We start from the raw sequence: 14355 nt of genomic DNA on the forward strand, positions 1-14355 counted from the left end.
TGCAGTATCAATGCGCGCTGCCGCCTGCCGACAGCTGCGCCTGTTTCTCGGTGTTTACTGCTCGGAAAGTTAACGTAATCATGTCTGATTACGACTCCGATGATAAAGACATCACTTTTACCACAGAGCTAAAGGGATATCTTTATGAACCAGAATATACAGATGCCGAACTTCACCAGATGGAGTTAGAACGGGCAGAGAGAGAGAGGAGGGACAGAAAAGTGGTCCCAGCTGAAGTTGTAGCCACAGCTGCAGCTGTCAGAGACAGGGTGACCGACAAATGGTGGTGCACTTGTTCGAAGTGCCCAGTAATGCCAACGGAGGTGGAGAGCTACTGCTGCCACGAATGGGAACTCATCATGCCACAGATGCAAGACCTTTCAATTGATGAAGAGGCCAGTGTACCAGCTTCTGTCTGCATCACAAATCATAAAGACTTCCCCGCAATCCTGAATGCTGAACCTTTTTGCACGTTCCCAAAATTAACTGGAAGAAGCGACTCAGGCCAGCTCTAGGCTGTAACTCGGCTCACAGGACGCAGCGGGGGGTAGGAAAATGTTCATAAATAATATTACTAGTATGGGATGTCGTATAGCTTCATGTCAAAAGAGACGAACTATCCCTTTAAGGTAGAAATGTTACATAGTATTGCTTTAACAGTACAACATTAATAAAAACAGCAAAAATAAAACTGTACAAAAAAGGAGTGAAAACAATAAAAATATGAAATATCCAAAAATATTGAAATTGTTCAATAAAGAGGAGGAAAAAAAAGGCTTTCTGACTTCCTGTTTACTTTTTTCCCCCTAACCTATGTTGTCACCGCCGTCGGTACCTACGCTGTTCCAAACCGAGCGCTTCTCTGTCGTGCAGATGTGAGAACAGGAAGTTTTGGAAACAGGAGAAACCTCGGAGAAGGGAAGAAAAGGAAAGTTAAGGTTTTCTGAAAGATGAGCCGAATTTATCACAACGCGTCTTTACAAAACAAACCGGTGCATAATGAGAAGTTTGACCGTGTTTGGTCACCGTCAACGTACGAAAGGTAGGGGCTCAAAGCTGGGGCAGTTGTCCCTGATGGGCGGAGGCACCACCAAACCCCAGAGGAAAACTGACATGTTTTAATTTTTCTCACAACATAGAGCAAATCGGCATACATTATTCACAGAAAAGGGTTATCTTGAAGGCAAAAATATTACGGGTGTATTCGGCGCAGTGTTGATGGATATACTGTGACGCTATTCACCCTACAGGAACATGCAGCTTTCGCAGAAATTCAGCATCAACAAACACTTCATAACACGTTAAATATCAGGACATTGGCTGTAATAAGCCAGAACCAGATCACAACACTCACATGGGGAAATTTCTTACCTCAGCAATAAGGCGAGAAAAGTCTCTTTACTCGTGATAAATTTGATTCATAAATTAAGTTATTTATTTTTTTCTATTCTATTTGCTTGCTTTTACTATTTTAATTGTTTTTATATCTCTACTGTATGCTGCTGCAACAAAACAATTTCCCAAATTGGGATTAATAAAGTATCTATCTATCTATCTATCTATCTATCTATCTATCTATCTATCTATCTATCTATCTATCTAAACCATTGGTGTATACTGAATATTTTAGATTTTCCTAGAGAAATAAAACTCATCACATGCACACATCGCATCAGTTCAAAAAACTAGTTTGACAGTTTTGCAACTTTTTAGGGACCAAGTATTTCATTTAAATGGAAGTAGTTACTTGAAACATTATTCTGTCTACGTTTAAGGCCACAGATTTTAAATCCACAGGATTCCCGATGGCCATTACGGGCTGTGCACTGTATTCATGTGTAAACAAGCTACTGCAGCTCTGCTTCTACAGTTGATTAAATCTCCGTTTGCCATTTAATCTTAACCAAACTATAAATTATATTTACAGTTACTGCAGGCTAACACCTTCTGAGAAAGTGTTAGCAATATTGGGTTTGTTGTTTTCCAAAAAGTATCATTTGAATGTATTTTTCACAGTGAATGCACAAAAATCTCATATTTCATTTGATATATCCAAGTCTTTTCTTCTCTCACACAGCGGTCCTGGAGTCCTTCTGGAAGGAAAGCTGCTGGATGTTTCCAGACATTCAATCAGCGACACCAGCGGTCAAAAGGTACAGCAGTAAAATCCAGCCAGAGTTTCAGATGATGCTTAAATCTGGTGTCATCGCTCATCAGGAAAATACAAAAAAAATGTGTATTTATGCATGTTTTTTTTTTTTTTACCATGAAACCGAGTATCTAAAGCTGTTCTTTCTATTATATTCTTTTAAAGAAACACTACATTTCTAGAAGTTTGTGAACCTTAAATGTATGTGTTTCTGACTGAAGTACAACAACCTTTGTTGTGCACATTTATTGGGCCTAAGCTGATCTGCAGGCTGAGAACTTTATGGTACCACAAATTACACCTGTAACTAGATAAAAAACAGACTTTTCCCAAAATAAATAAATCACTAATAAACAAATAAAGTTTAAAAAAAGAAAGAACAAAACTCGATGACCCAAGACAAGAATGAAAATCTGATTGGATTTTATTGCTCAGAGAAAAATATGAGGAGGACAGATAGATTCAGAGTTAGCTTCATGGTTCTTATCAATAAGTAAAAACTGATCAGCTGCTTTTGCTTTGTGACGTTCAGGTTTAAATTCATGAAAAGAATACGATCATTCCTCCATCTGTTCTGTGTAAGCTGTTAATCAGAGGAGACTGAAGCTGTAAATCCTGTTATAAAACTAATGAAGTATTATACTAAAAACCCACAATTTACCGTGTTAGACTTTAAGTCGTTTCTTTCTATAACACTTTTAAAAACACAACACATCGGTACCCAAAGTGCCGCGACCCGACCTCAGATAAGCAGAAGATAGTGGATGGATGGAGTAATGGTGTAAAGATGCTGCTTGAGCAATAATATTAGATTATATTTAACCAATGTTAACAGCAAAACATCCAGATAGAAACTGTAAATATTCCCCTCTGTGTGTGGTGGATTGTTATTATTGTTGTTTCATCTTTTTGCCCTTGTTTATTAATGTGATGGCGGCTAAATGCGCAGCACATGGAGTCCCTACGGCAGAGATACTCACTGCGCGGCTCCTCAAGCTTTAATTTTGTGGGATGTTTTATATGTAGAAATGCATATTTGCATATTTGTGACTTGCAATTGTGGCTCTTAAAAAATAGTGAGTATCACTGCTCTCCAGGAACAATAAAGTGTATCTTATCGTATTATAACATAATTTTATTCACTGAGAACCTTCAGATTTATAGAAACACTGACAAGAAAGTAAAATTCTCTTACAAATTAAAGACTTATAGATGTAGAAAGCTTCTTTCTCCTTTTTACCGTAAAGATAAACATAAAAATGTTGAATGTGGGCAGAGTTGATTGGTCCAACACCACCTTTCCTCAAGTCTCTGGAAGAGGAAACTTTACCAAGCTGGTGTGAACATCGACTTTTAATCCGTGTGAAAGAGACTTTCTTTGACTTTGTGAGTGTTCAGAAAATATCAGACCAAACATGGGCACCAGCAGATAAAACTCAAACCACCACTTGTTTTTGTTACTCCCAGGTCCGTTTCTACGTGCTGTACATCAAACCCGGCCGCATCCATCAGAGGAAGTTTGACGCCAGCGGGAAGGAGGTCGAGCCGAACTTCAGTGACACCAAAAAGGTCAACACTGGCTTTCTCATGTCCTCCTACAGTGAGTGGCAACAACAAACATCTGAGTTGACATTTGAATCTTTCCTCGCCTCTGTAAACATTCTTTTTGGAGGGTTTTGTACCCTTGATTCAGTCTGAGTGAGCGGTCAAAATAAATCCTAAACTTCAACTTGTTTAAGTTTAATTTGTGAAATATGAACAAAAAAATAAAATTAAATAAAAAAAATAAAAAAACACACAGACATATGTTTTTCATTTCTTTTCATTATTAAGTAGAGCAAACTTCACTTCACACATGTGTTGGGGAAATCTGCCAATTAAGAAATAAATCTGTGGACCAGATTAGTTTTTAAGTGTTCAGATGGAGCTTATTGCCAAAGCTTCTACAGGAAAAGGGACGAGTTTCTCAGTCTTCAACAGCAGATTTGATATCTCAAGAAATTGGGTTGGTTCATCCATTAAAGGAGACATATTATGCCCTTTATTCACAAGCTGATACGACCTACTGATGTACTGAGGTCTTCCTGAAATCTCTGGTGTGATTTGTTCGGAGAACATAACGGCTGCGAGCCGGTTAACAGAGGTGAGTAGAGTAGCCAAAAAATGTACTCAAGTAAAAGTACTGTTACTTTAGAATAATATGACTAAAGTAAAAGTAAAAAGTATTCATCCAAATAATTATTTGAGTAAGAGTAAAGAAGTGCTTGGTGAAAAAACTACTCCAGTACTGAGTAACTGTTGAGTAACGTCTGATTTATTTGTTAACACAAGCATTCAATCAGACAGACAAAAATACTAAATAATCATCTTTAGGCAAATTGGAGTTCATCCAATTGATAAAATAAATTAAACTTAATTAATTAATTACAAAATAGCTTAAATTAAAATAATCCAGGTAAATTCAAGTACTTCAATAAAAAATAAGAGAGACTTAGGAAATGTTTAAAACATATGTAACCCATATGTAACCTAAAAAACAAACATTCACCTATCCATGGGGGAAAAACGAGTTTAGGAAACTTACCGCTACATGTTTCCTCAAGTTAGATGTTGAGTTTCTGCTGAAATGTGCGTTTGTTTTGGTTGACACAGAAGACACATAATGTAGCTGCTGTTTCTCACTCTTTGTAAGGTAAACATGCTTTCAGTATGAGGCCTCGTCTGCGTCTTCATTTCCCACCGTTGATTCTGACATTTTTTCTTTCTTTGTTTGTTTGCTACGACTGTAAACCAGAGAGTCTCTATTATGAGGAGATGGAAAACTGGCGGCTATTTCCAGGTGGTACTGCACTCTAGGGGCGCCAACGAAGCAGTGCAGAGCACGCCGAACTCTATGGTGGTACTATGAAATCCACATTAGATCCAGCCATTGCTTTGGATATAATTTTTTATATTTTTTCATTTTAATTTTCCTAAAGGAAGGATAAATTATCCTTTCAAACGGCACTTGGTTTGATTTTTTAGACGCACTAGATTTGTTTAAAATACACATTTATTGTCAGTATTGCATCCCGAGTGACGTCACGCATGTGGCATCACTTTACGGCATGGTCAGTCCTAGCACTGAGCTAGCAGAGAGGTGTTAGCTCAAATAGTTACAGATTTCAGCACAGCCCTTTTACATACTCTCTGACTAGCCTCTGGTTTAGCTTTGGTTGTTGTTAGCGGCACCAGGTTAGCACTCTGGCACAGTGGACGAGTGCCGTAAAGCAGCCGGTCGTAATCAGCCGTGCGTTCTTCAGATTCCGTTAGCTAGATGCTAGCGGATACTGACTCGCAAATGCCAGACCTGTAAGAAAACAGAAAGCTATAACTCCCAGGTTATTGTACTTTCGATATAAATCCACATCCCTCTGTCAGAAATCACAGTATTATTTTCAGGTTTCAGCCACTAGCGGGGACATTTTTTGAGTTATTAGCGCCAGCCCTATGGAAAATGGTCATTCTGCACTCGCTCGCCAGCGCCCCCAGAGAAAATCAACTGAACTGCAGCCAAATTTTTTATAATGGGGCGAATAGGAAGTGGAACGGCTGTCTGTAAAAGGGCTGTGCTGTAAACTGTAAAGCTAACCCGTCCCGCCGCTGAGATTGAGTATGGTCACGTGACCAGACTGCACGGCTACGTCTGATTGGTGGAACACAGTCAGGTGGTAGAGCCTTTGGCGGAAGTCCACAGCCCTTTTACAGACAGCCGTTCCACTTCCTATTCGCCCCATTATAAAAAATTTGGCTGCAGTTCAGTTGATTTTCTCTGGGGGCGCTGGCGAGCGAGTGCAGAATGACCATTTTCCATAGGGCTGGCGCTAATAACTCAAAAAATGTCCCCGCTAGCGGCTGAAACCTGAAAATAATACTGTGATTTCTGACAGCGGGATGTAGATTTATATCAAAAGTACAATAACCTGGGAGTTATATCTTTCTGTTTTCTTACAGGTCTGGCATTTGCGAGTCAGTCTCCGCTAGCATTTTGCTAACGGAATCTGATGAACGCACGGCAGATTACGACCGGCTGCTTTACGGCACTCGTCCACTGTGCCAGAGTGCTAACCTGGTGCTGCTAACAAAAACCAAAGCTAAACCAGAGGCTAGTCAGAGAGTATGTAAAAGGGCTGTGCTGAAATCTGTAACTATTTGAGCTAACACCTCTCTGCTAGCTCAGCGCTAGGACTGACCATGCCGTAAAGTGATGCCACATGCCTGACGTCACTCGTGAGGCAATACTGACAATAAATGTGTATTTTAAAAAGATCTAGCGAGTCTAAAAAATCAAACCAAGTGCCGTTTGAAAGGATAATTTATCCTTCCTTTAGGAAAATGAAAATAAAAAAATATAAAAAATTCTATCCAAAGCAATGGCTGGATCTAAGGTGGATTTCATAGTACCACCATAGAGTTCGGCGTGCTCTGCACTGCTTCGTTGGCGCCCCTAGAGTGCAGTACCACCCGGAAATAGCCGCCAGTTTTCCCTCTCCTCATAATAGAGACTCTCTGCGGAAGTCTCTCTCTCTGTCAGAATAAAACATTAAAATGAGGCGTACGCGGGGGGATAAAAATAATGAGGCGTAGAATACCAAAGAGGTAAGAAGAAAAGTAACCAGCTCATTGTAGCCTAATGTAGCGGAGTAAGAGGACAGCTTCTGCTGCACAAATCTACTCAAGTAAAAGTAAAAAGTATAGAGATTTAAAACTACTCCTAGAAGTATAATTTTCAAAAACTTACTCAAGTAAATGTAACTCGTTACTACCCACCTCTGCCGGTTAATAACACCTTTAAGAGATAACATCGTACATTATCGACTCCATAAACTCTGGACTTCCCTGTCGCTTCATTTCTGTGTTTTGTTTAAGTATTGAGCAGCAAATATCAAGAACTGTCGCTTATATTGCCAATATTTCACCGATGTTTTTTTTTCTACCGGCGCTCCGCCGATGGTGCCTTTAATGATAACAAGGAAATTGGAATATTTAGCTTCTGAGTGGGAAAAAAAAAATGAAAGAATGCGAATTAGAAGTAGAATTTCCTCGTTATGTGAAACATTTAAAAACTGCTGGTAAAGAATTATTAGCTCAGTCATTTCTAATGTTGAGTGAGCTGTGTAACTGATTGTGAGATTTGATGTTAGGAGCAAACCGAAAAGCAACAGGAAAAAAGTTTGAATTTCCCATTTCCAAGGTACAGTAAATGCAGCAGCATCTGACGTAGAAGTCAGGCTCAAAGTAAATAAAAACAGGCTTAATGTTAAGTTGCTTATATTAATCTCTGCAAATATGAAGGACTTACAGTTACATATTTTCAGTTTTAAATCCAAATGCCAGGGTTGATTTTTAGTTGGTAGTTTAGTACTTTAGACATCCAAATAGCTATATTTTTCGTTTTTTTTTCCACTGTTACAGTTTAATTTAATACCCATATAATGTTTATATACTGGAATCACCCGATTTCTTTGGAGATTTGCAGATAAGGATACATTTCACTGCTTGTTGTACTTGCATAACTGCACATGTAACGAATAAAATCTTAATCTGAAATATATGCTCTCAAGCTCAGAAGAAAAGTTACTTTTCCATAATATGCCTCCATCTACCAGTGGAATTTAAAATCCTGTTTGGCCTCAGAGTTCTGCCACTAAACCTTTAATATTTTTTTTTATGGTAAACAATATAAAATATGTCTGGTGTTTCTCTAATTCAGTAACTATATCTAAACTTGAGGAAGCAGTATGGTGGTGCTTAAAGGCAGGAAGGTTGTTGGTGAGTTTCCCTCAGATTTGTGCAAATAAAACCAAACAAAACTCCTTCAATATGGAATAGAAATAAGAATCTGAGGAAAAAACTAAAGGAAGCAAAAAGTGACTTGAAAATGACTTTAGTGGTTATTTGTTTGACATTTTATACATGAATGGGAGGGGAATCGTATGATTGACTGAAGTAGCCGTAATGCTGAAAACTGATTTTTTTTTTTTTTAACCGTCTGGCAAAAAAAATATAAAACAATGTGAACGCCGGTGTAAAGATAAAAAAAAAGATGGAACTTTGGAGCATGTTTAGAGCACTTAGGCTCATTTTAATCTGATTGAGCGCATGAATGCTGGAGAGAGTTGATCTCAAAGCTTGATTTTGCCCCATTTTGGTCAAACTAACGTGTTAAATTACAAAAGATTTATTCACTCTAAACAAGGCACTGCCAAAGCAAAATAACTTACAAACAAAAAGAGCTGGTGAGTAGACTGACAGAAACAAAGGCTGAAGACATGAATGAACTGGCAAAAGCAGATATATACTGAGGGAGTGATGAGGGAAGTGACAACAGGTGAGAGCTAATCAGGTGTAATACAGGAAGTAATTGTAGCAGAATACACATGAGGGCAAACTCTACAAAATAAAACAGGAAGTAAGGAAATTAAAGTGCAGGAAGAAAAACTAGAACATTGGAAAACCAAAAGACAAAACTCAAAGGCCGTGAAACAACGTCAGGGTGCAAATCTCACAAGATGGAACCATCTTTTATCAGCACTATGCTTTATTTACACTTTTTATTAACGTTCATGTTTCACATTGTAATACAAACATGGTACAAAAGATAGAACGAAACATCCAGTATGAGGTAAATACGTCTGATATTCCCTTAATTCTGTTGATAGACTTTTGTTTGTGGGGTGAGGATCTCCTGCATCTTAAATGTGTGTCTCGTCTTTAAAGAGGTGGAAGCTAAAGGGGAGTCGGACCTTCTGTCTGAGGAGCAGCTTTCAGCCGTGGTGAACAAAGCTGAGCTGGTTAAGATGACCGACAAGCACCGGCCTGCCGGGACGTGGGGCTTCTGGTACCCCGAGTCAGAGATGGACAAAACGGAGCTGGAAACAGGACAGGACGTGCGGCTGAAGACCAGAGGAAACAGTCCTTTCATATGTGAGTCTGACATACTTTTCTGTAAAGTTAAAATGACTAAAAACACATTTTTTGGATGAAGTTCAGTCGTCATCTACTGTAATAAAGGTAAAAAAGTCACTTTTTCAGAGATACCACGAAAGAATGTTTCTGTATTTGTGTCAATATTCTGTTGACATAATGATCTTAATTACCTGTAATTATAACGTAAAACAAAACATTAAGAACAAGACAAAAACCCAATTTAAAGGTTCTGAATTTGAAAGAGCTGTCAGACGTGTGGGCTTTAATTTGACAATAAGGAAAAAATGTATCATTTGAATTCTAAAATATATAAAATGATCGACTACAGAACTAATTTCTGCTTTTAAAGCTACTTTTTAAGCAATTTTAGAGAAGCTTTATTTCAGAACAGGCCCTCAACAGACCTTTTTGGTATCTGCTGTTGATTTATGTTTTTCAGAGACAGTATTAGTGTATTAGTATTAGCACTTTGAATCGCCCTGTAGTTGAATTGTGCCATACAAATAAACTCGCCTAGTGTTAGACAGATCGCACATAACTGTAAATGAGCCAGTGTTAGTGTTTAAATACTCAGCTGTTGTTTAAGAATATCCACTAAAACAACAACACAATAAAAACTAACACACATGAAAGACAGCTGAATAGAGTAAAATGTGCTTAGAATTGGGCAAATACAATGCAGAAACATTAGCATTACAGATGTGTGCATGGCTCCAGCTCCGCATCTCAAGACAGAAGCTACTGAGAAACAGATCTGTTCCAATCATGCTTTAATCTCCAGAAATAATGATGAAATGAATGAAAACTAAAGTGGGGAACGTGTCGGTTTCTCTGTGTTTCATAAAGGTGTTTAACACTGCTGGCACTAACTGTCTATCCTTCTTCAGCATATTTTGTTCACCGTGCCAAAAGCAAAAAGAGTCTCGGCTAGTTGCTCAGTTAGGTTGTGGAGAGCAAAAGTCCTTTTCTAAGGCAATGGGAGAGAATAAGTTATCTCCTGTTATCGATGCTTCATCTAACAGCTCGTGCGTGTGAGGAGGTTGAATCCTTATCTAGTTGGTCTGACTCAGGGATCCTGGGAGGTTTATTGTAGCAAGACACACCTTTTTATGAAGATTTCTAAGACACACCTGTCTCCTAACATAAGGTGTCATCTGTGTTGGACAGATGACACACTTTATATCAAAAAGTCCTATAAAACAATGTCTTTTTTTAAAGAAATTCTTGTGTTACAGCAAATTAATACAAAAGTAAATAGCCCATAACTATAAAAGATGGAATTAAAGAGCTAAATGATATATAATAAATCACAATAACATGAAAATCTGAAACATTCCTTAAGATGAGTTACTGACAACCTGATAAATAAATAAACACAGACATAAAGCTAATGAAATCACACAGGGAAACCCTTTGAAGGTTTAATAACTTTTAAGGAGATGAAAATCTTTCATATAACCTCGTGAAAACTCTTTATATAAACAGTTCCATTGGTGGTCCAGTTACTCTCAATCTTATTGGAGGAGGCGTTTGTTCATTTTATAGCTTAATCAGGCATTATGATCTTTATTTTTTCAGGTTATATGTTACAGTGATAGTACCTTTTAGGTTTATTATCCATAAACATTTTTCTCCTTTATCCGCTGAAACCAAAAGAGTATTTCAGGTATTTCTTGGTGTTTTGGTGTAAAAACAGGTTTATTTAACACATAAAGCACCATTTTGTACCTCATATAAGTGTAGATTATGGTTTTTAACCCTCGTCTTTTTTGCTTACTTTAAACCACAAGAAGAATATAACTTACCTCAGGATCAATAAAATTCAAATCAGATTGATTTCAAAGAGCATTATTAGCTGGATGAGGGTTAATAGGTCTGAAATAGAATGTTGCAGAGCCCACATTCAGGCTTAAAGAGTTCTTGTTTTGCTATTGGAGTTATTATGATGTAATGAGGAAAATATTTTGATATGATAAAGATATTTAAGCTCCTCTTGATGTCATTTTGCTGCTTAAATAACCTTACTTTCTTCTCTATCCTCCAGTCTCTTTGGCCAAAGTGGACAGCGGGACGGTGACAAAGTGTAACTTTGCTGGAGATGATAAAGCCGGAGCCTCGTGGACGGACAAAATTATGGCCAACAAGGCCGACATCAGCAGCTCTCAGGAGCCCGGAGGAGGAGGAGGAGAGGGAGCAGAGGAAGATGAATGGGTGAGAGCCAAATCTATACCAAATAAAACCTGGGTTTCCTGGCTTGGAAGTTCACAGTCTTGTATTTTCTTGCTAATTTCTGAAAGCTTTCCTCAAAATTTCCCAAATATGAGCTACAGACTGCACATTTCCAAGAAATTATAATACAATTTGCTATCAATCATATGGAAAATACGAGTTTCATGCTATGATATAGTAGGAAAAAATTAGCACTCTCGGCTGCTGTTGATTGTTTTGTGTTTCATGCTGTTATGACAATCAAATAATTATACTAAATAATTATTTAGTATTTCTAACTAATTTAAAAATAAAGTGGCTGGGTGTGTTTCCCTTTCCCTGAAAGCGTGAAAAAGAACAAGCAGGTCCTTTTTAACTGTGGCAGCCCTTATCTTTTTCTGTGCTGTAATGATTAACTGTGATGAATATATGGGTAAAGACTTCATAATAGCTAATGTTATGAATTGGTGAGGAAATTGGCAGGAAATTACATGAAGATCGGAGTGTTTGTGCAGTTATTTAGTCTCTCACAGTTGAGGTGTAGGCGGTGTGTTAAAGATCAAACTACCGACAGGCTGTTGGTGGAAACCCAGTTTGTCTCTATGGACCACATTTTTTACCCCACTGTTCAGTTTTTTTTAGATTTCAGGAGTCGTTCTTTGTTCTTTTCGCTGTCCGAACATTAAGATCTGGTTTGACAGTTTTCGGTTGGGAAATAAAACAACACCCGTCTGATTTCTTTGAACACCCACAGCTCCGTATTTAGCTGCTCAGTTAATCGCTTTGACTCTTCCCGACATCGAGATCAATTATTTCTGAACCCTCTATGTCACACAATTATTTTTCCTCTTGGCACCGTAAGTGCAGTCAGCTGAACGGCAACAATTCAAAATGACTTGAGCTCTGAAGAGCGGCTGCTCTGAAGATTGAATTTGAAGTGTTTTACTCAAATCAAATCAAATCAAATTTATTTATATAGCACATTTCATGTACAAAACAATTCAAAGTGCTTCACATAAAATAAAAGCATTGCAGCAGGGAGTGGAAGAAGCATTAAAAATACATAAAAGAGTATAAAGAGAAACATAAAATAATTTAAATGAATTTAAAAACAAGCAACAGTCCAGATATATTAAAAGATATCGTGCAGATTTCATGCATAGACACATGAGAAAAGAAATGTCTTTAACCTGGATTTAAAAATGTCTCCATTTGGTGAAAGTTTAATCTCCACTGGCAGTTTGTTCCACTTGTTTTCAGCATAACAACTAAATGCTGCTTCTCCATGTTTAGTCTGGACTCTGGACTGGACCAGCTGACCTGAGTCCTTGGATCTAAGAGCTCTGCTGGCTTTATATTCTCTGAACATATCACAGATGTAAACCATCAGCAGGCTTTTAAAATCTATTCTGTGACTGACTGGAAGCCAGAGTAAAGATTTTAAAGCTGCTGTGATGTGTTCAGATCTCTTAGTCCGGGTTAAAACTCCAGCAGCAGCGTTCTGGATGAGCTGCAGATGTTTAATGCTCTTTTTGGGAAGTCCAGTTAAAAGAGCATTACAGTAATCGAGTCTACTGGAGATGAATGCATGGATGAGTTTCTCCTGGTCTTTTTGGGAGAGGAAACCTTTAATTCTGTTGATGTTTCTGAGGTGGTAAAAAGCTGCCTTGGTGACAGCTTTGATGTGGCTGCTGAAAGTCAGATCTGAGTCTATCAACACTCCGAGGTTACGAGCTTGGTCAGTGATTGTAAGGTCCCGAGTCTCAAGATATTTACCAACGCTGACCCTCTTCTCTTTGCTCCCAAACAGAATGATCTCAGTTTTGTCTTCATTTAATTGTAGAAAATTCTCTCTCATCCAGGTGTTTACTTCCTCCAGACACTGACACAGTACGTCTGCTGGGCTGCAGTCGTCCGGTGACAGAGACACATAAAGTTGTGTATCGTCTGCATAACTGTGATAATTGATGTTAAAATTATGCAATATCTGACCCAAAGGAAGCATATACAAGTTAAACAGAAGAGGTCCAAGAATTGACCCCTGGGGGACTCCACAAGTCATGGCCACTCGCTCAGATTCATAGCTGCCAATTGTAACAAAATAACTCCGTCCTTCTAAGTAGGACCTGAACCAGTTATTCTCCCGGTGTCTTAGTGGATGTGACATGAAGAACAAACTGATTAATTTACTGGAACGGACAGCAGGACCTGTCGCTGCCTCATTTGTTATAAACACACTTCTTGTTTTTTTCTCCTTCAGGATGATTGAGGAACCATCTCTCCCATCAGGCCCGACTCTCGGCTCTGATCCGGTCTCCAGGCTGGACATTGAGCAGTCTCACATACGAGACCTCGGGGCTGGAAACCTGCTCCCGCTCTGCACGTTGGACTGGATGCTTACGTCTCTGAAACATTGCTCTTCTCTTGTTGCATAATTTAACATAGACTCCCCTCACTTTAATAGATGGGACTACCCAACATACCTGCAAACACAACTATGTCCTGCCTTTAATTACTGTTTCAAATTAATTTTTCAACACACTTATATTGCATTCTGTATAGGAGACACTTTGTATTTAAAGCCTTTTCCAAGCAAACAGCTGTTTCCTGTCATAAAGCTTTGCTTCGTTTGAGTTTTCATCATCGATTGACCTCTGGAACAACCTCAGCTGCTGTATCAACCTGATCCTCCTCTTCCTATGTATGTTTTTTGTTTTTTGTTCTAGAATGCGCTGCTGAGGGTGGCAGCATGTTGGCGTAGCTCTGTACCTCACATTGAGATTTTTCTTTTTTTCTAAATTTCATTCCTGTTATTTCTTGGAAGAAATTGCATTTTTTGGACAATTGTTCCTTCCTGCCTTGGATGCTGTGCAGCTGGATTAATTTTTCCCAATACTTTTGTATATTTTACTCTTTTGTCATGATGCATCACCATAGCAACAAGGTGGTTTACAACTGGGAGCAGCTGAATAACATTGGAAAAGCAGAAATAATTCGACAACTGAAGCCAGAAATCCCACTGGAATTGA

At 38.4% G+C, this 14355-nt stretch overlaps 1 protein-coding gene across 1 annotated transcript; it reads left to right on the top strand.

Annotated features, from left to right (window-relative positions):
- The first annotated feature begins 834 nt into the window (after nt 1–834).
- On the top strand, nt 835–13923 carry arpin (actin related protein 2/3 complex inhibitor). Its single transcript, XM_075471109.1, has 6 exons — nt 835–1042; nt 2078–2153; nt 3617–3749; nt 8909–9115; nt 11163–11329; nt 13587–13923. The coding sequence occupies exons 1-6, from the start codon at nt 951–953 to the stop codon at nt 13593–13595; spliced, it is 684 nt and encodes a 227-aa protein (XP_075327224.1). The 5' UTR covers nt 835–950; the 3' UTR covers nt 13596–13923.
- Nucleotides 13924–14355: the final 432 nt, after the last annotated feature.

This window comes from Odontesthes bonariensis, chromosome 7 (genome assembly GCF_027942865.1).
Source record: "Odontesthes bonariensis isolate fOdoBon6 chromosome 7, fOdoBon6.hap1, whole genome shotgun sequence".
Lineage (NCBI taxonomy): Eukaryota > Metazoa > Chordata > Actinopteri > Atheriniformes > Atherinopsidae > Odontesthes > Odontesthes bonariensis.

Excerpts from the sequence above, each read along its gene's own strand:
- arpin (XM_075471109.1), top strand. The coding sequence starts at position 951 with ATGAGCCGAATTTATCACAACGCGTCTTTACAAAACAAACCGGTGCAT. Across the intron at positions 2,154-3,616 it reads GCGACACCAGCGGTCAAAAG|GTCCGTTTCTACGTGCTGTA; the intron begins GTACAGCAGTAA and ends TGTTACTCCCAG. Across the intron at positions 9,116-11,162 it reads AGGAAACAGTCCTTTCATAT|TCTCTTTGGCCAAAGTGGAC; the intron begins GTGAGTCTGACA and ends TCTATCCTCCAG.